The sequence below is a fragment of the Vanellus vanellus genome (genome assembly GCF_965231255.1).
Source record: "Vanellus vanellus genome assembly, chromosome: 2".
Taxonomy (NCBI): domain Eukaryota; kingdom Metazoa; phylum Chordata; class Aves; order Charadriiformes; family Charadriidae; genus Vanellus; species Vanellus vanellus.
Genome location: NC_138906.1, coordinates 109,686,282 through 109,713,505, shown reverse-complemented (window position 1 = coordinate 109,713,505; position 27,224 = coordinate 109,686,282). Strand labels below are relative to the sequence as shown.

General features: G+C 41.5%; 1 protein-coding gene across 1 annotated transcript; it reads right to left on the bottom strand.

Annotated features, from left to right (window-relative positions):
• Positions 1-8,466: 8,466 nt before the first annotated feature.
• DSEL (dermatan sulfate epimerase like) lies at positions 8,467-12,119 on the bottom strand (the record flags this gene model as incomplete). Its single annotated transcript, XM_082479371.1, has 1 exon — positions 8,467-12,119. One exon carries the CDS (start codon positions 12,117-12,119, stop codon positions 8,469-8,471), a length of 3,651 nt encoding a protein of 1,216 aa, XP_082335497.1. The 3' UTR covers positions 8,467-8,468.
• Between the last annotated feature and the right edge of the window lie 15,105 nt (positions 12,120-27,224).

Below are 27,224 nucleotides of genomic sequence, written 5' to 3'. Positions count from 1 at the left end.
CACTTCATGTGTTAAAGGTACTAAGGAGTGGCTATTATCAGAGAAAGATGGAATACAAATAGGTAAAATCCTCTACACTGAAGTCAACAGGATCATTCATTATGTAAGATTTGCAAATGCACTCTGGAGCAATTTAGAGGTACAAACACACATTCAGGTGACAAGAGCTTAAAAAAATCTTAGTATATCAACAAAGCTGGGTATCTTCATGTAGGCTTGTTCTTTTCTTTCAGCAAATGGAAGGAAATTCATCTTAGCCTAGCCTGCAATTAAAGATGGTCAGGAAGGTTAGTAATTAGGCTGAGGAATGGATGAGAGCTACACCCATACTTTTAAAGATTTAATTGTGAGACTGGCTTAATCACAACTAACTGACTTCTGATTACCTACAATATGTATGTTTTCACATCACCTCTATTTTGTTCAGCAACAGTTCAGTCCCTTCTTTAATATGAATCAATTCTTTATTACCAAAGTCAACTTTTCTTTCCAATGCGTCACTAAAGGATGCTGGCAGTTGAGAAACCATCAATATTGAATCTATACCCAGCAGGTAAAGTGCCACCCTCTCATTGAAAAGCATCCTTTGGTGCCAACAATGTTGTTATAGAGCTACACTGGGTAATAGCTATCTAGTTACAAATTAACACAGCTTGGGAGTACAAAAGAGTAGCACTGATTTGAAGAAAAAAAATAAAAATCAAAATACATCCAAACAAAAGTTCCTTTTAACTTATCTCTCTGTCAGTACTCTTATGGTAATTTGAAACAGATGATGTTCAGCTGATCAGTAAAGTGAGTAATAAAGTCTATTATTCAGGCATTCCTAGTGCATGATATGACAGCTCATTAAGACCTAAATATTCCAACACACGCTTTCAAGTCTATTCTCTTCAGCAGCATAACATTTTGTTTCTCCTGTTTCTCGGTTCATTTCTGTGTACCTATCATAGCCCTCGCCAGGTCTGAGATTATGTTTCTTGAAATCAAGTGGCTTCTGTAGGATGTAATTTATGAAAAGAATAGACTGGAATATCCCGCAAGACAACAGAAGGTTCAAGAAAATGTAAAAAAATTATCATTTCAAACTAAGATTCATAAAACATAGCAAAAAATCTGTTTCTAGGCAAGCTGTAGGATGGAAACACAAAAAGGTCTAAAAACTCCCAAACAAAATGTAAGCAACTCCTCTCTTAGAAAAGCAATTAAGAGTGAAAATATTAATGGCTTTCACAAAAACAAGTGTGCATTTATTATCTCTGACAGCCTGCCTTTTATCATGTTCTTGGTATTAGTTTCCTCTGAGCTTTGTACACAGGATTTATTTACTTTGAACAACCTTTCAGAAAATAGCTGGAGACAAATATTGTCAAAGAATTTGCAAGAGATGGCAACATTTCTTTACGCCACACCTTGTTGCTCCTATCATAATAGGCATTTTCCATGTAACTCTCCCAAAAGCCAAAGTTGGGTTCAAGATTCAGAAGGTTAAAAAAAAAAAAAAAATTACTTGTGAGAGTACAGTGACAAAATCTAGCATGAGCTACAAAGGATAAGCACATACCGCCCACCGACCGCAAAATAATTCAGCAGCCACTAACAGAGAAGGCACAGGGCTAACACCCTCCAGAAAAAAAAAAAATAAAACAACAACCAGCATTAAACATATTTCACAGCTAAATATAACCCCATAAAGAATAAAAAACATGCAAACCTTAGCTTTACAACATGCTGAACTTCACAGCAGAGAGAGAATCGGGTCTTATTCTTGCTCGCATGTTTAAGATATATCCTAAGCACCCTCTGCTAAATTAAATGAACAACAAAAAAAAATCATTTATTTAAACCTGCAAAACTCTGCTGCAGGAAACTAGTTGCAGCTCAGATGCACCTGCAGTGGTGCCACAGCAATAAGGATGCTGAACTACCTGTGCCTCTGCATCTGATAGGTAATGCCCATGCCAGTACATGTTCAGTAAGAGAGGTCCAGAGGGCTGCAGTTATTCCAGATAACCTGATTATGTGTCTTTTTTTGTTGTTTTTTTGTTTGTTTGTTTGTTTGTTTTAATTAAACACAGAAGAGAATATTCATGGCTGCTGGAACTTGCTTACCTACACTGTTAAATTGTTAGAATGGTCTCTGGGCCAAATATCAGTCACCAAAAGAATTCCTGGATATGGTTCAGGAATTAGAAGATATGGATATGGTTCAGTTTGCATATAGCTACAGTGTTTTTAGTCTAAGGGACTTCAAAATTATGGATTGCACCTGTTGTCCAGTTCCTGAGAACTGAGAGGGAAACCACTCTGTTCTAGAAATACAGCTATTTTGTGGTCTTTTACTTAACACCAAACATACTTGCTGTGCATCCAAGAGCAGACAGAATCAGGTCTTGCCATCAATACTTTCTGAAAGATAACAGTGGCTCCAATATTCAAAACAAACAAAAGTAGCAATATTTTAAAAAAATAAATACGCACACTTGACCACATCACAAAGTTTTGTGATATGCTGAGTGGTGAAATAATTTAATAAAAAAAAAAAAAAAGGAAAAAGAAAAAAAAGGGTAACACAAAAGTATTAATTTACTAACAATAGTTTTATTTTAGGTAGGATGTTTCATAGAATTTTGCTTGGACAGTGTATGCACTAGAACTGCTCAGACACAGAAATCTACTTAGATGTAAGGCCATACACATTTAAAGCCAAATTCACCCCATTTCCTTTGAGGCCTTTCAGTGGGCATCTACAGTAAGAGTTTAGTCATCCTTGGCTTTTGAGGATTTACCAAGAGGTCAGCAATGTCTGATTTACTTTTGAAGGCGACACTCACTTTCCATCGATTCTGGAGTCACAATGCTCCATATTTAGGTGTGAAAGTTAAATTACCTAATAGGAGACAGACGAATTAGGGTCGCGCCCTTAAACACCACAATATCTTTCTCAGTAAAGACGGTAAACTAAATGTTGAGTTTATACTCAAATGTTGAGTTTATATATGAAGCACCTTTCAGAAATTATTCTGTCAGACAAGTGTGAATGAAATCAGACTGCCCTTGTTCTCCTACACCATATATAACTTTCAGCATATTGTCAGCTCAAAAGATGTATAGTTTAATTTAAAACAGTATCATTTTGGTAATGCAAAACAGTACTTTCCCATTATTATTTTCTGAGACAGCACAAGATTACCCATTCATATCCTTTATGACAACAACGTAGATCACATATCAGCAAATTTCTCCTCACTAAAGAAAATCAAAGTTCTGACATTTGAAACTGTGATTTGTATATTGGTTTTATGAGTCTATAAATTTATCAGACAGCCTACATGTAGCTTTGATTAGGGTTACAGAGCAATTTATATTTTTTACATTATTAAAATGCATTTCCTTTGTTCATTGAATAACAAGAACAGTAATCTTTCTTGATCATTTGAGGTATTTGCTTCCTGTAATTTCTGCTTTTTTGGAATATTCAGGCTAAGTAGATGATACTAGTTTGATGATAGTAGATTATTGTATTTTGGCCACGTTGAAGTCAATGGCACGACATTCATTTAGGTCAGCTAGGCATCATTCCACTTATGGCCCAATTCTGAAAAGCTCACAATTTACGGATTTGATTCATGACTCATAGTCAATGATATTCGACACTGAAATGCAATGAAATGGAATTTGAGACTATCAGAGTCTCCAGACAGACTCCTCACTCAGAAAACAGCCCATTCATGACGAGATTTAAACAAAGCTTTTAGACTGAACCAAAGCTAAAAGGGAGTCCAGAGAAAGGAAGGAAAGCTTATGATAACTTGATCATAGAAGCGTTAAGATGCAGTACTTATCCTCTTGAAGGAAATAATCTTATGTGTAATTAAAAAGAAATAATTTTGATAAATTACTTTTGTGTCACCTATATAAATATCACAGTTTCTACTTAGAAAATATTCTAACATATGGAACCCAACGTATGGGCCACTCACAAAGGGGCTTATTTTTTGTAACTTACAGAAATATTGAGGTAACATATTTTTATCCTTAATCTTGGACTGTGTACTTCAAATGCTTTCAGCAAATGCAGTATTATATTCCAGATTATGTATGTTCATGTCCATCAAATAAATGGTGTCTCTAAGACTAATAATGGAAATAATTGACTGTCAGGAGGAGCCAGGACTCCCCTAGCAGTCACATCATTAAGTTTCAACAGTAAGTTGAATGGTTTATGGTTTAAAAATAATAAAAAAAAAAGTATCTGATCCATGACTGCAGCTTTACCAATCAGTTACCAATAACTTTATAAAACCTGAAGTGCATTTTTTTGTTTTATTTGCATCCTAACACTATCAGAATAGTACTGTACTGTCAAATGAATTGTGCTATATATTTTACATATAATTGAGGATCCTGTACAGAAATTCAACTCTGGGTCTGGCAAATTAACTGTTCAAACATAAATCCAACAAGGACTGCATGCCGACTGCGTGCTAAGAGGATGAAAGGGCCCAATCTGACCGTGATACTGAGGCTCATCTCCACAGGCGTTACTCCTGGAAAAAGCCTACTGGGAGCAATAGAGGCACTTAGGTATGCTAGAGACTATAGATTCATGCAATTTGATAGAACTCCGAAAGCCAAGACCCAGGTGCATCTCCCCAGGGCCAACATCACTTAGTTATGAAGTAAGTAAGTAACTGAAATGTCTTCCTCGGCATTTATTTTTCTTAGGCTTCCAAATATGATTCAGAGATGTGAGCATTTAAATAAAGCCTGCTTTTTTAAAATATGTCAAAATCTTAGCTCTCTCATAATTGGACATTTCAAACTACAAATTGGTATAATCAACTGCAACATGGTATTATCAGCATTTAACGCAGGGAGAAAAAAGAAGCAAAGTTAAGATAAAGTACTGAGACTAGTTTTCATGTGCATCTTTATGAAAGTGCAACTGAAAGTGCCAGAATACTCTTCAATACAATGTACCTTAACAGACATGTTTTTCAAAAAGGTCTCACAATTCTCAAATGTTACTGACAGTCTTAAACGTTACTATATGGAGAAAGGGGAGGTTAATGTCTGTGGCTATGTAGCAACCATTCTTCCTCTGGATGCTACTGACAGAAGAGAATTTTGAGAATAACTGCACACCCACAAAATCATTTAATACTATAAAATTGCACTCGTATTCTGCATACGTGGAGACACACTAGTCTGAATGGGAACACTTGTGTAAGAAAAAAAAAAGATCTATTTAATGACAGATTTGGCTTAAGAGCAGCACAGACATAATATCAGAATTTATCCTTTAGTAGACAGAGGCAAGTGTTTTTTTTATTATTATTTTTTTATCACAAGGCCTCCATGATACTGTTGCTTCTCCATACCACAACTGTCATTTTATGGATGGTGCCACTGAAATTTATTCTACAAAGTCCCAGATCTGCATCTTTCAGTTGGCATTCTTGTCAAGCATATGAATGTTTATTCAGCTTTCTGCTGTGCCTCGGGTTACTATTCATACAGGCCAAAATCTCAACATATAGTCATTCAGCTCCATAGCTGGGATATCTCCTGTCTGGTACCAACTTTGGTCAAACGGTCATGTAACTTACCATCTAAAACTCCACTAAGCAATTATTTGATTGAAAATTGGAGATTTGCCGTACCCCAGTTTTTCCTACCTTCTTGTTTTCAAAGACATTGATTTTCCTTTTACATATTTTTAGCGTAATGACTTTAATGCATTTGCCCTCACAACAAGATCTAAAAATAAAGAACAGAGTTCTCTTCTACCTTTTTACATCTGTATAAGGACACACAATGCAATGAAATTTGAATAATAGATGATGCATTCTTTGAACCGGGAAAGTACAGTACAGAAAAGAAACAGCTCCTAAATCTTGCATATAATAATGACAGCAACGATGCTGTTATGAATGTAAGGGCATAGGATAACTTCTGTTCCAAAAGCAGCACAGATGATGCTCCCAACAGATGATTCTATCCACCCTAACTCCTCAAAAAACAAACAAAAAGTTGGTTTATAGGCTATTATGGCATTCCATGTGGCACTTTCAGGAAGGGATTTTAATGTCCCTTTCTACTTCCACAAATACACAGTCAGTCTTAATTCTTACCTTCAGCTGCCCTAAAACATCTGACAGAGAAAAGCCTTTTTATTTGTTCTGATTCTAGAGTGTAAATCCTGGAAATAAAAGGAAAATGCTGAAACTTATTCTGGCAGGTACAGACTGTACAGACATCAATACTTTTATTTTTTCAAACATACGATCAGAAATAGCTTCAGAGAGAAGCCAATTTGAGAGAACGATACTTGGAAACCAAAGCTTCACTAACATGTCAGTGTGTATTAACTTGTTTAATACTTCCTTTAACATGGCATTCCACCTAGACAGGGGTGAGACCTAAGACTGAAGGGAAAAAAACAACTACTGCTAGTAAATGACAGCCAAGTTATGGTTAGTGAGACCACAAAATATCAATAGCTTTATTGTGCTAAAGGCCTATTTTGACATATTAATGACTGGCCAAGAAAGAGCTATTTTTATCTAGGTCATAATGAGATATCACAACGTGCTCCAAAGGATGTGAAATGTACATATGAGAGAGACAAGACAGCAGGGTAAGACAGGGAAATAATAGTAAGATTGGAAGGAAAGGCAAGAACTCCTTTATATTGAAAACCAGCAAGGGTACCTGTAATCTGTAAGAAGAAACTCACTGCTCTTTTGACACTGTCTAATGCTTACCACCCAAATAAACAGTAATTACATGCACATTTCAATATCATAAGCCAAATCTCTGATCCCAGCTCCCACAAACCAATTGAAGCATATTTCAAGACAATTCCATTTGTAATAAAAAACAGATGGGAAAGGAAACAGATGCCTCCCTGTGATCTGATTTACACATCTGCAGCCATTTACGATATGTATGAATTTCCAAAGAATGCTGAGCAACTTAAATTGGGAAATGGGATTTTTTTTTTTCTTAATGGGCATGCGTAAACAAAGAGTGTGACTCAAGAAGAAAATAAGCTGTGACAAAGACACATCTATCCTAGCAAGCCTATCTGTCTCCAAACCAATATCATATTACAGCACCATGTTAAAGAAACACCAATCATGATAAAAATCAGACAACTTTGGAAATAGTTTACTGTAGGGAAACATCCCTCAAATGTGAGGTAGTTAAGGGATGGGTGATTTTCAGATTTCTCCCTCTCTGGAAGAAGACCTGAGGTTAGCAATGGTTGTCCTTCAGAAATTCATTATACAGAAAAGCAAAACATCCCTCAGCAACACAAACCTGGACATTTATTTAAGATCATCTAAATCTCAGATTGCCATTTTATGCAGACATCAACAATAAGCCATTAACAATGACATCAAATATTTGCACTTGTCTCAGTGAAATTATGCACAAGAATCAGCAGAGAAATGTGTTACAACAAAGAAGGATGGAAGAGTCTCACTCAAAAAGAGAAAATCCTTGCAGAACCTCTTAGACAAGAGGTACAGGATAAAGCAGTGCAAGGAGCCAAGATGTTAACAACCTTCAAAATTAAGTTAGGTGGAGGTGGGTCAAAAGTACACAAAATCTCCAAATTTAACGGCTCATTTGGGAGATCTTGTTGGTTTCTTAGATTTTGTCCTATTTCTTTTTGTCTGGATAGCTTACTTCAGGCTCCCAAAGGGTACCACACTGTCAGGCACAGAGAATTAAGTCTTCTTTTTCATCAAAGCACAAAAGCCAATTTAAGTGCCACACCTCTGAGCTGAAGGAACCATATCCCATAATGATATTCAATATCCATGCCCATTCCAGTCCTGAGCCTGTCTGCTGAGACTGTAAATAAGGAACTAGGTTCACTCAAATGTTCTGACTGTCTCCTCCTGCTGAAGAGATGCTGAACAGCCTTTAAACCTCAGCTTATGTTTTACTCTGTACCACTATAGTGACCAGTGAGATACAGACAGAATGCATCAGTAAACCCATCCAAGGGGTCTGATTATCACCATTGGGAACTGGGCCAGTTTAACCAGTTTAATTTCATATAAGCTGTCCTACAATCATCAGATGGTAAGTACTTTCAGGAACTAACCACTTGGGCTGGAGTCAAACTGGTGAGTTGGAGGTGAAAAGCTCCATGTTCTATTACTAATCCCCTGAGCTATAGAGTCCCCAGCTGGTAGTTCTACAAAGGTTCACACAGCTTTTTTTGAAAGGCAGCAAAAGTAGTTACAAGGGTGTGTTTGTTTTTTTTTAAAATAAAACAAAACAAAAAACTCCACACTTGCAAGAACAACTATCTTTTTTTCTTAAAATAATCTCTCTGAAAGTAGCAGACTGTACACATTTTACAAGAATAAACAAACTTCTGTAATATTTATCCACAAATTGGGAGTCAGAGATCATTAGTGCAAATTTCTGCTGACCGGCAGCATTTATTCTATAAACTTTGGGTATCCTAAGCGGTCCATTAGAGAACAACAGATATCTTCAATCCGTCTAATCTCTTCATTGGGCATGTTTTGTTTCCAGGCATGAATGCTACTTGGTGAAATTTCCCCTTCATAAGGAAGATAGAAAAGACTGGTGGAGGTGGCAAATAATATTTGGTTTAAGCTAGCAGGAGGAAGAGGAATACCAAGAAAGGCAAAAATTCTTTCAGCCGTCTTCTGAGGAAAGCTCACAATATCTTCAAACTTGACCAGCTGATAATTTGTTGGCTGCAAGTCCCCATTTATTCGCAGTGCTGCTGCTGTGTTTGCTAGCCATAAATAGGACAAGACAGAAACAGCATTTGAGTTAGAATTTGAAAGTTCTTTTCTTAACGATTCATATTCAAAGGCATAGCCTTCATTTAAACTACATTTTCCTTTACCATTTTCCCCTTTAAATATTGCAGCCAAGCGTTGCGGAACATTTTTCAAGGAGTAAAGGCTTGGCTTATTTTTGTACAACATCGAATAGATCCATGCCCGTGGGTCCCTTACTACATATAATGCTCTCATTGATGGTCCTAGGATTTCCTGAAAGAAGGGAAGCTTTAACGTCCAGCTCCCACTACTTAAACTAAGCACAGGTCGTGCATTAGGATAATAGACGAGGTGCCTTCTCAGTTCCCTAATATATTCAGCATCTTTATCTTGACTCCCTCTCGCCCTGCTTCTTTGCTCTGCCAGAGATTCTCTCTTTTTGGATCTTTTCCTTTTGTCCTTGCTTATGGCAGAATGCTGAGCAGATTTACTTCTGCTGGCTTCATACAAATGAATGTTTTGTAAATGTAATTTTGTGCCCTGAACTAGAGACTGGAGCCACCCTTGGATAAGACGAAAATGACCATTCTGGACATCAGAAACCTTCCATTCACATGGATCTACAAAGGAATCAATTTCAAATTCAGTCTGAGGAATTTCAAGATAGGATGTAGGTATTCTGATGTATAAGAAGTCACTGCTGTTGAAAAACAGCTGTTTTAAAATTTCTGCTCCAGAAGCGGGAAGTGAAGTAACGATCACATCTGGCAAAACAACAGGGTTTCCTTCTAACTGTTTGGCTTTATTGCCTTTATCATGTTCTAGCCTTGTCATGTCATTGCTCCATTTTGCACAGATGGGCTGAGTACACATGCTCCACACATCCACCAATTCAATAAGCCACAGTGTGACAACCAGTATTAGGATCCAACGCAACATTTTACTGAAGGGTATGTAAAACCGCCACTGAAAAGCCAGTATGACCAAACTAACACCCAAAATTAACCCTGCAATTATGCTCACTTTGAATCCAAATGGGAAAACCACCCTATTATTTTTTATCTGTTTTTCAACAGATTCAGTACCTAGACCAAACTTGGTCACTTTGTTTTCATGAACAACTTTGGCAAAGCCACCAAATCCCAAGTAATCAAACCTTGTCTTTAAATTCTGATATTCAGTCACAACAGAGATGGTGTTTTCAGTGTTGTTGACACTGAGCGAAATCTGAAATCCAGATTTTGCATTATCTATGAGTCTGCAGTTAGAAACATTGACATATGGGCCATAGAAAAGGTAAACAATCCTTGTAAGCGTGTTTTTCATTGGAAAGGTAACATTTACAAACTGAGTCCATCGCTTTTTGAATTCAGCAGCTTGTTCTGCCTCCTGTATCCTAGCAACAGGACTACTCCCATGATGATCAAACCAAAACATCTTGTAGTGGGCATCCCACACATCCATCATAGCTCCATTGTATTTGTTTTTAAATTTATAGGGTATGTATTTAAAATCAATGTCAAGATTATGAAAAAAGGCACTGACAGAATTAACAGGAGAGTCTTCCTCCTTCTCGATATGGTCTACTACTAACAATGTCTGAGAATTTAAAAGCAGCAAAACGCGATACACGCTTTTCAATTTCATTGCTGATGTGTAAGCAGATACTGCCTCACCACTCACGAACATCATGTCTCCAGCCTGGGAGGCTGTTATAATTTCTCCAGTTGAGTCTCCAACCTCATCACCAATCCACTTCAGCCACTGGGCACACTCGCCAAGCTGTCCCTCCCAAGGCTGGTTGCACTGGCTCGTAGGTGATGGAGCAAAGACCAAGACATTGTTCAGGTGGCTGAGCTTAGGTCCATAAAGAGCCTCAGATACAAACACCTGTCCATTGGGAGCGAAAGTGAAAGAGTTCTGATCAGGATGTTCATGTCCCGGATTGAAACTTCTCCACCCATCAATCCAGGCATACGGTTGAAAGTGAACAATATCGTAGACAGCACGTCCACCAAGTTTTCCAGACTTAAAGGATACAAAGGTGTTTGTCTGACTGTTTGGCAACCCAGCCCCATAAGTAACAACTCCCCAGTTCGGAAACACATGCATTTTAGCAGTACCGTAATCAGGAGGTGGCTGAGGAGCGATTTCGGCAGCGTACCAAATAAATTCAGTGTGTAGTGTACTCCATCTCTGCGCAGTGGATGGCACCATTGGCCCGTCCTTGGGTCTGTGTTTTCTAATCTGCTGTGCCAGCCAGTTGCCAGCTCCATTCTTCATGACATACTTATCCAAGAACACCAGCTGGCTCTCAGGACCATAAAACCAGTTGTAATTAGAATCCGCTACACCCACAGTCCTCTGAAAGCCTGGTAACAGGGTGGCATAGTAAAACCAAAAGTGCGCTTTGAGCCAGTTATTCTCCAAGTTGTTAATACCAAAGTGGCGCTGGGCCAGGAAAACATACTGGGTTACTGACTTGGCTGTGTAACTCCCATAAGCTACTCCCTCATCCAGAGACCCGTCTACAATATGATTGAGCAGAAACATTGTTTTCTCCATCACATCAACAACAGTGTGTTTCCAAATATTTGCCTGAGATCCTTTGTCCACCCCGGAAACTAAAGCCCCAATGAGCAAAGCAAGCATGTTGGTTGCTTGATGATTATGGAGAAGCTGCTTTCCCCAGGAACGAACCTTGGAGTACTCATACATTTCCTTGCTTACAGACCATATCTTCTCCAGGTATTTTTGCCTTCGCTCATTTCCCAGTGAATTATACAAGAAGTCAAAAGCAGTGGCAAATCCTGTTAGGGAGTGACCGAGTGGCACTTCATCTCCAGGTGCATTCTCAACCAACCAGTTTTTGTAGCCAGCCATTCTATCCATATATTCTAGGGCAAAATCAAACGCGGCTTTATCTTCAGGGCACAGCAAACAATAAAATGCTAGAGGTGGCAGATTGTTACCGTATATCTCATTCCACTTCGCAGCAAAATCAACGTGCTTGGGTGGAGGTAGGTAGTATGATGGGTTGGATAGCATAACTGTCACCGCACTTCTGATGGCTCTGAACAGATGCGAATGGCTTGTATGAGCCTTCTGCCTCAGTGCCTGCACATCTTCAGCGTCGAAATACAAGCTTGGATGAAGAACTGTTTTTTTCAGCTTCTGCTCAGCACTAAGACCTTCAAGTTGCTGTTTTTCATATCGATCTACATTTTCTGTGAAAGTCACCCAATCAGAGTAATTGCTGACAGATTCTTCAAAAGTGAAGACAGCAAACATCATTAATGCTAGAAATAAAGTATGCCCCATGAACATCAGAGCCATGATCCATTAGGCAGCTCCTCTTCCCCAGGCATGCATTTCCTAACAAAACACAATGTTCAGATATCAAACTTTGACCCAGTTAGTACAAAAATGAACTTCTTAAGGCATATTTTTAGCAGAAAAGACTTAGCGTGTACCGTGCATTCTAACAGACACTCAGATTACTTGTAATCTGAGCTACAACACTGAAGCAACAAAGCTGTCGAAAACTTAAATCTCAGGTGTCTAGTCTGTTCACACTTTTCTCAAACACAACACTACAGCATAAATACCAAAATAAGGGAAAAAGTACAACCGTTAAGATATGCATATAAAACACAGGCTGACAATGCACAGTAAGAGACTGAAGCACTGTCTCTTGATAACTTGAAAAACTTAACCTGAAAAAAGGAATCGGAGTGATGTATTTACTTTTTAAAAAAGCTTTCGATCAGGTCAAATTCCACTTCTAGAGCTGACAAAAACTCCACTGATCACAAAATTATATAATTTATTCAAAACAATGTGTTGTATTTCATGAAACAGGGAATTTACAGCACTTGGAAAACAGACTTCAAAACTGAAGTTATTGTCTTCAGCCTTCCCCTTATCTCAATTTCCATACACACTCTTTCCATCTTTCTCTTTTGGGACTCATGGGAGAGCGGGAAGGAAAAAAGCATTAATAAAAAAGATAAAATCAACATAGGTCCTCCATTAGCTCCTTTTGATGAAACTGCAGTGTTTTTAACCACTATTCCCCTGTTTTGAAAGGTGCGTCTGAACTAATAGTCATAGAGTATCGATATATTTTCAAGTCTTCTTTCATCTTATCTTCAGCCAATGATGCCCAAATTTTGCCTCAGTGATTCAGATAATCCTGCTCCTTCCATTAGAAAGCAAAAGGAAAACATGTGAAAGAGGCAGAAAGCCAATACTTGTTTGTAAAAAGAGCAGTTTCGGGTTTCCTTCCACTTTGCATGTTGGTTCTTTCTGTGGAAACAGAAACAAAAGTTCTCTGAAGCTGTACAGGTGTCAGAAAATATTTAAAGCACGTAAGACAACAAAGCATTGCTAACTTCATTGGAAAGAGGAGTTAGTACACCTTTTCTTTTACAGAAAAAAAGGAGCATTTTCAAAGTTCCACAAAATTTATCTCTGGCGAAGCAGAAATTCAGATTGGCTACTTGAGCTCGCTTTATTTCACCTTCTCCTGCGCGACTGCCAGGTCTCAGGGCACACTTTCCCATCACGCTCCCAGGCGCTACCCCCACACAATAAATCCGAAACGCCCCACCAAAATTAAGCGGAGCCCAAACCACTAAATAAACACAATAAACGTTTAGGTACGTCTCTACAAACCGCACGCCGCGGCTCTGCCGCCGACGTGAGGACGTGACGAGGGGCAGCAGATGGACCGACCCACGGCGGCGGCCCCGCCGGCCCCGGGACGAAGCCTGACATCCCCCGCCGAGCCAGCGCGCCAGCGCCCCCCCGCCCCGCCGCCGCCGCCGTCCGCGGACAGCAGAGGGCGCCCGACGCCGCCGCCGCCTCCGCCGCCGCCGCCCCTCCCCGCCCGCCGCGGGGCCGCACAACTTGAACAAGTTTCGGCGGCGACCTCCCCCGCCGCGGCCGCCTCCCCGACGCGCCCCCCCATACACACACCACCACCACCCTCGGCTGGGAGCCTCCGTCTCCTCACGCTCGGCGTCCCCGGGTGTCACCCCGTCTTACCGCAGCGGGTCGGGCGGGGGCTGTCGGCAGCCGCCGCGGGGTCGCGTCGCTCTGCCCCGGTCAGCCCCCGAGGGGGTGGGGGGCTGCGGGTGGCGGCGCCTCGTAGCGGCCCCGCTCGGCCGGGCCGGGCTGGGCTGTGCTGGGCTCCGGCCCCTCCCGCGTCGCCGGTACTTTTCACCCGGGCTGGCCGCAACTTGGGGTCCCCGCCTGCCCTCCGCCGGCGGCTGCCCGGAGTTGATGGCGGGGGGGAGATGCGGCGACGGGCGCGGGCAGCGGAGGAAACTCGCAGGGATGTCCCTCTGGAGGGGCGGGGAAGGAGAGAGAGGGAGGGAAGGAGGGAGGGACGGAGGGGAGAGGAGGGGAAGCAGCGGCGGCGGCGGGGGGGGAGAGGGGAGGATGATGGCAGAGCCGCCCCCGGCGGAACAAGGATGTGCCGATCCTCCGCGCCGTGCTCCGGCGGCGGGGCGGGCTCGGCTCGGCTGCCGGCCCCGCCGGCGCTGCCCGGCTGCTCCTCTTCCCTGCGACTGCGTGAGCCCAGCCCCGCTCCCGCCGGCGGATGCCACCGCCGCCGCTGCGCCTCAGCGGCGGGCTGCCGGCGGAACGCAGGGGAGGGGGGCGGCGGGCGCGCCCGGGGGCAGGGACAGGGACGGGGACGGGGACGGAGCGGAGAGGACGGGGATGGGGACGCGCCCCGGAGCGGCGGAGGCGGTGGAGAACGGGGCGGGGGGAGGCGGGGCCGCGGCGCCCGGGCGGCTCCGGCGGCGGTTGCCCCGAGAGCGCGGTGAGGGGCGGCGAAGAAGGGATGGAGCGGGTCCCAGTGCGGGGAGCGGGGAGCAGCAGGCAGGTGTGAGAGGGCTCCGTGGAAGAAAAGGTGTCGCGGAGTGGGTGGGCTCCGTGACCGGCCGGCTCCCGGCAAGGCACGGCGGCGGGCCGGGGTCCGGCGGGCCGGGCAGGAGCCGCCTCTCCTGTGGGTATCAACTTTGTGAGCGCGGAATAAATCCATTAACAGCGCCCATAGCTCAGAAACGGCGGGGGATAAGGCAGCATCTGCTTGTTGAGGCCGTCCCGCTTTTTATAACTGCCTCCCTTGCGCAGGCACTTCGTTTTATGCGATGCATTAAAATGGTTCTCGTTCAGCTTTAGCGGAAGGCTTCTGAAGTAAAATATAAAACCGCAATAAGGTGTGAAAACCTCTGCGCCTCGACTCGTTCGCGGTCGGTGAGGTGGTGAAGGGCCGGGAGAAAATGCGGGCTAGCCCGCCTGGTGCCTGTGGTCCACCCACGAAATTCAAGAGGTATAACCCCGTTCTCGGTTTTGAATCGCAGTTTGGATTGCCGGCAGTGACTTTCCGAGCCTGATTTTATAACCTGTCTGATGTGATACCAAGCTATTCTTTGGGAGTAAGTGCACTCCAGGAGAAGAAAGGGTGTGAGATTTTTTTGTATGTGTTACCAATTGCTATGTTTATAAACTGTACCTTAAAGGACGTGGGTTTTAATCATCCCAATAGCAAAAGTCACTACTTTTTCCCAGGCATAGCCTATATTCTTCTTAACCTTTTTTTTTTTTTTTTTTACTCCCCAATATCTTAGAAAATACAGTTGCATATTTAAGTATTTCTTAAGCTCCTCAATGTATTACTATCTTGAAATGAATATATGAATATATAATGGCCATACATTATGGATACTGATTCTGTTTCTTTGTACTATGGAGAGCACCTTCGAAGGATTAAAATATTAAATTATGCACATTTCCATCAATGATGAACTATGTCTGGAACCTTCCTAATCTTTCAGATGTGCCTTATGGACTTAGCTTAAGAGGGAAAAATACTGATTATTTCCTGGATCATATCTTCCCATCAGCAATTTGCCTAACAACCAAAGATCAGTACATAGTTCCCTGACCTTGAATCTGTTATAATTCTGCCTTTTCATGCTACTGGGGAAGTTATTCCAGGAGGAGGAGAGCAAAGGGAAATGTAAAGCAACAATAGAGGCTGCATTCCTGTTTAAGTTGGTAGAAACTGAGTGGAATACACCACAAATGAAAACCTCCCAAATCTTTTTCCCTCTATTCCCATTGTACTCTGCATTGTACCCACTATGTTTTTCCCAAGGCTGACCCATTCCGGATCATACTGAAGTCTCAGAGGATGACTTCTCCCATAAATTGTCAGATAATTCTGAATGAACAGAACATGCAGAGGAATTGTGTTAGGTTAAAAGCAAGACTAAAGCTCTCCCAAGAGCCCTTCTTACTCTCTGGGACTTGTGGTGAAATCATTACATATACAGTGTTCAATTGCAATGTGATATTTGTAGGGAAGCATGAAAATGAATTATTGACTGGCCCCATATATTCACAAATGATACTGTTTTGACAAAGTCTTATTTATAAGGCAGTGAAGGCATTTGTAAGGCATTTAGCTTTTTCACAGAATCACAGAATCACAGAATTATCAGAGTTGGAAGGGACCTCTAGAGATCATCTAGTCCAACTCTCCTGCTAAAGCAGGATTGCCTAGAGCACATTTCTCAGGACTGCATCCAGGCGGGTCTTGAAAATCTCCAGGGAAGGGGACTCCACAACCTCCCTGGGCAGCCTGTTCCAGTGCTCTGTCACCCTCACCGTAAAGAACTGTTTCCGTGTATTTGAACGGAACTTCCTGTGTTCTAACTTGTGCCCATTGCCCCTCGTCCTGTCACTTGGAACCAATGAAAAGAGCCTGGCTCCATCCTTCTTCAACCCACCCTTTAGATACTTGTATGCCATAATCAGGTCTCCCCTCAGCCTTCTCTTCTCCAGGCTAAAGAGTCCCAGCTCTCTCAGCCTTTCCTCATAAGGGAGGTGCTCCAAGCCCTTAATCATCTTAGTTGCCCTTCGCTGGACTCGCTCCAGCAGTTCCCTGTCCCTCTTGAACTGGGGAGCCCAAAACTGGACACAGTATTCCAGTTGTGGCCTCACCAGTGCCGAGTAGAGGGGGAGAATGACCTCCCTCGACCTACTGGCCACACTCTTCCCTATGCAGCCCAGGATTCCATTGGCCTTTTTGGCGACAAGGGCACATTGCTGGGCCATGGATAATTTACTGTCTACCACAACCCCCAGATCCTTCTCCTCCAAGCTATCTCCCAGCAGGTAAGCCCCTAACCTGTACTGGTGCCTAGCATTCTTCCTCCCCAGGTGCAGGACCTTGCACTTGGTTTTGTTGAACCTCATTAGGTTCTTCTCTGCCCAGCTCTCCAGCCTGTCCAGGTCACGCTGGATGGCAGCACAGCCCTCTGGGGTGTCAGCCACCCCACCCAGTTTGGTATCTTCAGCAAACTTGCTGAGGATACACTCTGTCCCCTCATCCAGGTCATTAATGAATATATTAAACAAAATAGGACCGAGTATTGACCCCTGGGGGACACCACTGGTTACAGGCCTCCAACTAGACTCTGTGCCGCTGATCACAACCCTCTGAGTCCTGTCCCGCAGCCAACTCTCAATCCACCTCACTGTCACCTCATCTAGCCCATACTTCCTCAGCTTCCTAATAAGGATGTCATGGGAGACAGTGTCAAAAGCCTTGCTAAAGTCAAGGTAGATGACATCCACGACTTTCCCCTCATCCAGCCAACCAGTTATAACATCATAGAAAGCTATCAGATTGGTCAAGCACGATTTACCCTTGGTAAATCCATGTTGACCACTTCCAATAACTTCCTGTTCCTCAACGTGATTGGAGATGACATCCAGAATGAGTCGCTCCAATACCTTCCCAGGGACAGAGGTGAGACTAACCGGTCTGTAGTTCCCTGGGTCCTCCTTCTTGCCTTTTTTGAAGATTGGAGTGATGTCGGCCTTCCTCCAGTCCTCAGGCACCTCTCCTGTTCTCCATGACCGTTCAAAGACGATGGAGAGTGGTCTTTTTCTGTGGAAGCTCTTTCATGTCAAAGATGCACGGGCAGAGTACATAAGGCTGATTTTCTGCTAAGACAATTGCAAAGCAAGAGCATCCTTCACATGTATGATTTCAACCACTTTAGGCTACTTTCTGCCATTTTCAGATCAAAAGAAGCGTGGCCAGCAGGTCAAGGGAGGTGATCGTAGACAGTAAATTATCCATGACGCAGCAATGTGTCCTTGTTGCCAAAAAGGCCAATGGAATCCTGGGCTGCATAGGGAAGAGTGTGGCCAGTGGGTCGAAGGAGGTCATTCTCCCCCTCCACTCTGCACTGGTGAGGCCACAACTGGAATACTGTGTCCAGTTTTGGGCTCCCCAGTTCAAGAGGGACAGGGAACTGCTGGAGCGAGTCCAGCGAAGGGCAACTAAGATGATTAAGGGCTTGGAGCATCTGCCTTATGAGGAAAGGCTGAGAGAGCTGGGACTCTTTAGTCTGGAGAAGAGAAGGCTGAGGGGAGACCTTATTATGGCATACAAGTATCTAAAGGGTGGGTTGAAGGAGGATGGAGCCAGGCTCTTTTCAATGGTTCCCAGTGACAGGATGAGGGGTAATGGGCACAAGTTAGAACACAGGAAGTTCCATTCAAATACTCGGAAAAACTTCTTTACGGTGAGGGTGACAGAGCACTGGCACAGGCTGCCCAGGGAGGTTGTGGAGTCCCCTTCTCTGGAGATTTTCAAGACGTGCCTGGATGCAGTCCTGAGTAATGTGCTCTGGGCCATCCTGCTTTAGCAGGGGAGTTGGACTAGATGATCTCTAGAGGTCCCTTCCAACTCTGAAAATTCTGTGATTCCATGATTCTGCCCCTCTGCTCCACTCTGGTGAGACCCCACCTGGAATCTTGTGTCCAGCTCTGGAATCTTCAACATAAGACCTGTTGAAGCAGGTCCAGTGGAGGACCACAAAGATGATCAGAGGGTGGGAGCACCTGTCCTATGAAGACAGGCTGAGACAGTTGGGGTTGTTCAGCCTGCAGAAAAGAAGGCTCTGGGAAGACCTTATAGAGGCCTTCCAATACCTAAAGGGGCCTACAGGAGAGCTGGGGAGGGACTTTTTACGAGGGCATGTAGTGATAGGACAAGGAGTAATGGCTTCAAACTGGAAAAGGGTAGATTTAGATATTAGGAAGAAATTTAGTTGTAAAGTAAAGTGTGTGAGCTGTTCTTGGATGGCAGAGGGTCTAATTCCTTCCTTCTGGTACAATTCGTTTATATGTGTATGTTTCTGTGTGTGATTATATTAATGAAAAGTAACATGATTTCACAGGATGCCCCTAGTTTGGAACAGAAAGATGAAACAGAAAAGATTTAGATTTAGATTTAGATATTAAGAAGAAATTTTTCACTCTGAGGGTGGTAAGGCACTGGAACAGGTTGCCCAGGGAAGTTGTGGAGGCCCCATCCCTGGACAGGTTTAAGGCCAGGCTGGATGGGGCTTTGAGCAACCTGGTCAAGTGGGAGGTGTCCATGATCTTCAAGGTCCCTTCCAGTCTAAACCATTCTATGATACTATTCAATAGTGGTAGAAGTAGTAGTCAATTATTTTTCTATTAGATTTTCAATAGTCAGCAGAGACCCACAATTACTATACAATTACTGAAAAACAAAACTGAAAACTCATCGATTCAACTGGTATTCAGGAGAAACAATTAAGTGAAGCAAACTTGAAAGGAGTTGGATTAAGGTAATTAGAAATAGTGACCCTGGGTTGTAACCAACTCTTTTGCATAAAATGAGCCTGAATTGCTTTGGCATTCTGCCTTACTTGATTGCATAATGCTGTTTAAAGAGTGGTCAGTAAAATCAAGGTCACTTTCAGAACAACTGGTAATTGTGAAAGTAACTATTAAAAGTTAGCATTTACATTTTTATTTGTAGAAACACTGACCATCTGGCAACAAATTGCATTATATTGTTGCATTTTCAAATATTCTTCATAACTATGAATAGCTGAAAAGCAAGGCTAATGGGCTATCAACAGGAAAAAGATGCTGTAAAATATCTAGCAAGAAAATGAGTTTTGACTCATGGGAAAGAGACCTCGTTGTGAATTCGAGTTCTTAGTGTAAGGAATCATGGTTTGTTGGTGGTGACATGCTCTGGTGTACCGCTTCAGGGACAGCATTCTGCATTGATACCAAAAATCAGTCATCTGAATGATCTTGAAAATGCTTGCAGTGTTATCCTGCTTGAGTACGGGCCAAGTGCTAACAGATGGAAGTGAAGAGTAGGATAATCAGCTGGATTGCAAAAAATTATTTTCCAGTGTCAAAGAGGATAATAATTCAATACACAAGAGCCAGGTATTTAGGTAGGATCTGGACTGAGATAACTAGGTGTTCAGAAATGATGGACTCTTGAAACTTCTGCCTAACTCCTCAAGTAGCAAAAGTACATAAACTCCTAAGTTTAAAGTACAGGTTTGATTTCAGAGGCATCACAAATTTGGGGGAGAGTTCCTGACCACTCAGAAATCTCTCCATATTGGCAGGGCTTGGTGGTTATTTCATGACTAAACCTAACTGTGGCCTGAAAGGTAGACTTTTCGTAATCTAAATCCACTCATGGGTCTAATTCATTGTGAATTTATGAAATATGCTTCATGCACAGCTCCTTCTTTTACAACAGACAAACAAACATTGGAGGAGAATACAGTGGGCGTGAGGATCCTCTTCAGTGCAATAATCTGTTGGTCAGAAGCACCCAGCTTTCGCAGAGAAGAGATGGGTGCAAAGGTCTTCTCTCCTTTAAAGGATGCTAACGAAAATCTCAACCCTTAAATAACCTAACATCTTGTCTGTTTCATCTTTCTGTTCCAAACTAGGGGCATCCTGTGAAATCATGTTACTTTTCATTAATATAATCACACACAGAAACATGCACACATAAATGAATTGTACCAGAAGGAAGGAATTAGATCCTCTGCCACCCAAGAGTAGCTCACACGCTTTACTTTACAACAAACGGGTATTGGAACGAAGTGTGTACCGCGTTTTCAGAGCAGGGATCGTTCCTTCAAATCGAGTGTCCTGCTCTGACTGTGACACTGACTTTTGCAGTATCCAAGTCCGCTTCCCCTCTGTGTAGCCCCACATGACAGGAACACCAACAAAGCCCACCCTGTTAGCTAGTCAACTAGTTTTGGAGGGAGAAATCTGATGTTGCTGAGGAACGTTTGACAAATAAAGAGGGTGAAACATAAAGCATCTACAAAATTGATATCTAAGTTCCTATCTTTTGCAGGTCGAATGAATGCAGGGGAACTGGATTGTAGAGCACACAGGAAGGAGCAAAAAGGTTCTAATTTTTTTGTTTGTTTGTTTTAGTTTTAATCTTTTTTTTTTTAATTATTATTTTGGAATGGTAACTTATTAAAAGCAACAGCAACAAAACACAAACAAGCAAACAAGAACATCCTGGTTTTATAAAAACAAACAAAAAAATCAACCTGATTAAGTTTATCACACAGCACAAGGGAAGTTGAAAAGAAGTGACATTGTTTTGCCATATTACAAAGACTTCTTTTTGGTGGAGTTCTCCAACACGGCGAGACTGGAGCATTCAGAGGCTGAGAAGTGCCTGGTGTCACTGTCAGCAGAGAAAGGTGGGATGGAGCAACTACCAAAGGCTGCAGCGCTGCCCTCTTTCTCTGTCCCAGCTGTGTGTTCCTGCCCGCCCCTTTGTGTCGGAGCAGTCGGCAGTCTCCTTGCTGTATAATTGCTCGTGCAGACACAACAGGGCAGCACAGTTTTAGGCCAGCTTAAGTAGATTGCGAAACTGCACCTTAAAAATGCCAGCTGCCTGCGAGGGTAATTTTAAGTCCATTCATGACCATCTCAGACACCGCCTATGAAGCAAATGGGACTATTCATACGTACTTTGGTAGCATTTGTATCAAACAATCTTCAGTGGAAGTGGTTTAAAAACATCAAGGATGACATTGTGTACAGCAGTGGGACCTCAGGAAAATTCTTAGCAGTTGGTCAGAATAGCGCAGTGCCAAAGTCTTAGGATATCAAATTCACGGGAATAACATCTGTGCAGATCTACATCGGTGCACATTTTTCACCATGGAAACTCAGCACCAATTGTAGAAAGATTAATGCTAAAAATGTTTTATTTATAGAAGCATTTAAGTATTCAAGGCTTGCTGATTGTATTTTGGCTATTTTGTGAAGTCTCCCTAGATGTTGCCATATTAAATACAATATTTTGACAAATTAATCATAACATAAATCCAGAGAGTGGAAAAGGATGGAGTCTTCTTTTCCTTGCCCTAGGCTCTTGGCAGTCTAAGCAACTCTTGAAATTAAACTCCCCCGCCCACCCAAAAAAACCCACTAAGCTCACCAGGCATTAAGTTTTGAAGCAGGATATGATACATCCACTGGACATATGAGTGATCAAATATATGCTACGGTTTGGGCCAGAGAAGAACTTAACATCAGAATCTCATGAGGTAGATAAGCTTTATTTAATATTGCTATAAATGGGGTTTCACCCTTGGATTGCAAATAAAGGTCACAGATGAAGAGTCAGTGCACGGAGGCCCACCCATCCTTTGGTTTTAGTATAAAAAAATCCCATGCTTTTTCATTTTAGCAGAGGTATATCAGCTATAGCTTTGCAATCCTCATGTAAGCTCACTGTAGTGATTTCCGTGAAGTGCATGCCTTTCTGTTGGCTTCGTAAGCTTTGGATCTGGGCCTAAATCCCAGTACCCCATCACTGGTGACCTTCCACCAGCAGTTATTAATACAGTATTCTTGTTTGCTAGCAACCATAAATTAGGATTAGTTTAAAGAGATTTTTAAATCTATTGTCCAGCCCGTGAGGAGTATATATGAAAAATGTTCTTTCTGGACAAGCAGAACCTACAGAGGTAGCAACTAAATCATGAGACTGAAAATAAAAACTGTTATGATCTACACCATTGTCTCCAAATTATATGATTAAGGAGAAACTAAATTAGACATTATAGTGAAAGAGTACAACTACAAATCTTAACTAAGGATATTTTCTGTAGTTCTATTCATTATACTAATGTACAGGCTTATATTTAGCAGCTTTAGAAGCATTAGAAAACTGGAAAGCTACAGATTACAACCCATATGGGTATGCTCAGGTTGGCAGCAGTGATTAATAGTATCTCCTGGTTTTGCTTTTTATAAACCAAACAATATTTAAGACAGATATTAAGATGATTTACATCAGAAAGAATTCAAACACTGTACTTAACTTGAACAAAGAATACTGCATTAAAAAGAGTGTGGGCCGGAGTAACATGTATTAGTTCACTCATTATCACAGGGAAACAGGCGAATTCTCAGGTAAAAACAGAATATCTCAGTTTGCAGCTCAGTACTCTGAATTTACATAATACTTAACCCACTGTACCTAAATATCCTAAGTGATTTGCTCTCAATAAAGGCCACATTCATCCACCTCAGTGGAATATCTCACTTTGCACAGTCCTATTAGGTCTAATAAAGCCACTGTGAGGTACTAGTTAATGGAAAGGTGTGGTTCTACAAGTACTTTAACATTAATGAGGGCTCCTTGGAAAGCAGTGATCTTACCACTCTTGTCATATCTGGTTGCCTATTCCCATCTCCATTTTCAAGGATGAGATAGCTGTGATGAACCAGGTAGGGGGGCTGATTTTGCAAAAATCTCACCTGACAAAATAAAGATTAGTTTCCAGCTAGATAATTTCCCTCAGTTTAGTTCACCTGGTATGAGGCAACAATATATATCTGGAGGTGGGGAGGGGTAAAAAACACTTATTTGGAGACTACTCTAAGGTAACCAGTCTTTGTAAAGCTGGCTGACTCCTTCCACACCTAATTCTGACATTTTATTCTGCAGGAGGAGAGGTCTAGAATGCCAACTATTTTTAATCATCTAAGTAAGCCTTAACAATTTGAGAGTTAGTCATCTAAAATTGTTAAAAGTATAGACGACCAAGCCTTTTCAATAAGAGCTCATTGTTGCAAATATTTTTCAGTGTTATTGTAAAAAAGGCATTCTCAAGCACTTATGGTTACTAGTCAATTTTAACATTTACTTTGCTAAATGTTAACTAGATTGCTACTGGCCTCCTTTAATTCAGGTGAGGAAAGTGGTTCAGAAATACTAAGGTCATAACAATATACCAGAAAATTGCTATTGACTTAGGCTGGGTTATAGACAGCACAGTGACATGTGTTCTCCCACAACCTAGAATACAGGATTTGTTTTCATTTCTTCTGGATTTAACCCAGATTTTTCAAAGGCGAAATTTTGGGAAGTTTCCACTTTTATTACAGTTTGTCCTCCTGTGTATTTTTGCCTGCAGGTTTCTTTTAAAGTATCTTCTCCATCTGTACTCTGTTATTCTGAACGCCATTGTTGTCGTTATTTTTAAGTTGCAAATGCTGCCGGAGAGATCGGTTATGGCTATATAACACAGTGTAGCTCCGCACGCGGGTACCCAAGCTAGTTGTAACAAGCTTAGCTAACTAGAATAGATAACATGCTCTATTAATGAAGCTGTTCCTTCTGGGGTCTAAGCTGATACATTAAAAATTAGCCTGAATATTACTTCAGGGCAGTGAATGGTTCTTAGCTGACCCATGTTAAAGAGAAGACTGACTCTATTTAAATTTTGGAGGATAAAGTTAGGATGCAACTTGACCGGTCTATAGATCATTACACAGAGAGGTCACACTGGAGGGTTCATATATGAACATCCGGAGGTATGAAATGATCAAATAGCTGGAACCTGAAGCTCAAACTTTAATGATGTATAAGTTGTACATTATTAACAGTGATTGTAATTAAGACTGGAAGAGCTTTTCAAAGGATATGATGGATTATCTGTAATTTGAAGTCTTTAATTAAGACCGGATGTACCTCTCAAAGGATATTGTCAAATTTGATAATAAAAGAACTATCAGGAGAAATTCAAAGGTCTTAAACTGTATGAATTTTTCATCACATCAGACTTTCTTTTATGGCATCATTCATCTAGAAAAGTGGAAAAATACAATGAACATTTATAAAGGTCATATAAATAGGTTTCTTATAATGGCAATTGAATTGCTTTCTGTTCTGCTAACATAACTGCTTTTGGAACCAGCTCAAGACCTCTCAGCAACATAGACAAAAATGAATTTTGCCACTCTAAGTGTGGGGAAGTAAGGCTGGTCCTTCAGCAGTAAAGGAAGACATAAGGAGAAGAAGTAGAGCTGAAATGGGATGCCAGAATTTCATGTCACACTTACTGCATCTTTTCCGCCTCCCTGGTTCTGCATAGCAGTAGCTCCTAGCCCACACACCCTGACCTTTCTGGCAATGTTAGCCAACCAGAGTGATTTGCCAGACATATAGCATAGCTAGGAGAAGATAATTAAGCTATGGATGTTTTCCTGTCCGTTCCCGTTTGCTGCCTAGGCAACTGTCTGTTCTGACAATGCCTGAAGTTGGCCCTGATTGCACTAATGACTCATTAAACTATTGTGGACTCATTCAGAATTCCACCTTAGTAACCATTGCAAGGCCGTCTATAGTAGTCTACAGTACCGCTTTTAAATCAACAAGTCATATATGGTATAAAAGATGATGTTTTGTTTATGAGGCTTTAAAAAGTTACAGACATCTACACAGAGGTGTTGTATATCAACTGATAAATAATTTTTTTCATATACACATACATACAATAGATATCCTTGGCACACATGAATAGTATTATTTTGACTCATATGAATGATCTATTCACAGAAAGGTAAGTTCACTCAAGTGTGCTTTCTAGATAGTACTACTGAAAGGCAATAGATGTAAAAACAAAAATACTAATCCATCTAACATGAGATGCTTGCCATTGCAAATGCTTCAGAGAACACTTAAGCAGTTAGCATATTTCTGACATTTTTTCATTTCCAGAAAACATGGCAATTGGTAGATTTCTTTTCTGTCTAATCATCAACAGGCATGCAGCTTTCTCTTTCAAATATTTTTCCCCTTTGCTTTTCTACCACACAAAAAATAAATCTATCTCCATCTCTAGATCCTTTGCAATATATTTATAACCACAACAGCAGCAAGCAAACAAATACATAAACAAAGCCCGTCAAAACCAAGATGATTTCAATTTACTGCGCTGAACCATGCCTTTCCCACAAACATGGGATTACCTCTGGCAGCCAGGAAGGCAGCAAAATATCCCTAGTAAGCTCTGTACCCTTCCTTCTTCCTCCAAAATCCACATGGTTTTGTGGTATGCCCAGAAAACTCTCCAAGTTCCAGCTATTTTATCCCAGAGCTCATTAGAATTGTGGCAGACATGCACTGCTGCTGCCTAGACTTGCAAAGAAATTACAGACAATTGTTCAGACTTTTCCTCCATAAAAGTAAAAGATTTATTGATATTGCTGATTGATGGGATCAAAACATTCTAGACGAACACATGAAATCTCTTGAAATTATGACAATAACCGAGCAAATTTCTAGTCGTCTTACCCACTTACATCTCTATGTTCCTCATTCCCTTGGCAGTTCTCTTGTCGGGGGCAAGGTGCCCAACTTTCTCTTGACCTCCAAGACCTTAGCAACCTAATGAATGAGAAAATAAGAACTTTCAGTCTGCTGCTAAATTAGCATGAGCGTTTTGAATCTAGTAGAAAATAGCACAAACCTGTTCAAGCAGTTGTTCTGTCTTTGTTCTACCAGAGTGAAACTTTTCTTTAGGCGAAGCTACAACACATTAGGTTGCTTGAGAACATCAAACAGGACAAATTAAATAAAAAGATGCTTTATCTTCACAATTAGAACACCTATTATTAAGAATATTAAAAATCAAAAGACTTGCCTTCCAAATATAAAGCATAGAACCACAGTCAGAAAATGAAAGTTTAAATTATCTGCAGTCACAAATTTAAATATTTTAGAGCAATTCAGCTTTTGTTTTAAACTGGACTAGTTTCCCCAAACGCTAACATTTTAAAATTCCCTTTCAGGTCTGATGGCCTGCAAGGGAGATTTGGACTGTCCTAAAAAAAAAAACGAAAAAAAGAAAAAGCAGAAAGAAAAGCAAATAGGAAGCCAAGCATTGGCAAGGCATGCTCAGAGGCCACCTATCTGGCCTTCTCATCTAAAGTTAGGTATATGTCCTAAGTCACCTATCTTAGAATATGTTAAACAGTGTACAACAAGCACCTCTTCCCCTCCAAGCTGTGGAAGAAGTCTAGATAATAAGTCAAGATACATGTGACTGGTTTAGATACGGCAGCGTAGATGGAGATGAATCCAAGGTGTGGTATCCAGTCCAGCACTACCTAAAGACAAGAAGAATCTATTGTCTACTCAGACATTAAATTAACCCCTTGGCCATTAACAGTAAAGCAAATCAATGTCTGTTCCAATCTTGTGATATTACAGTTTGAGACACACAACGTATC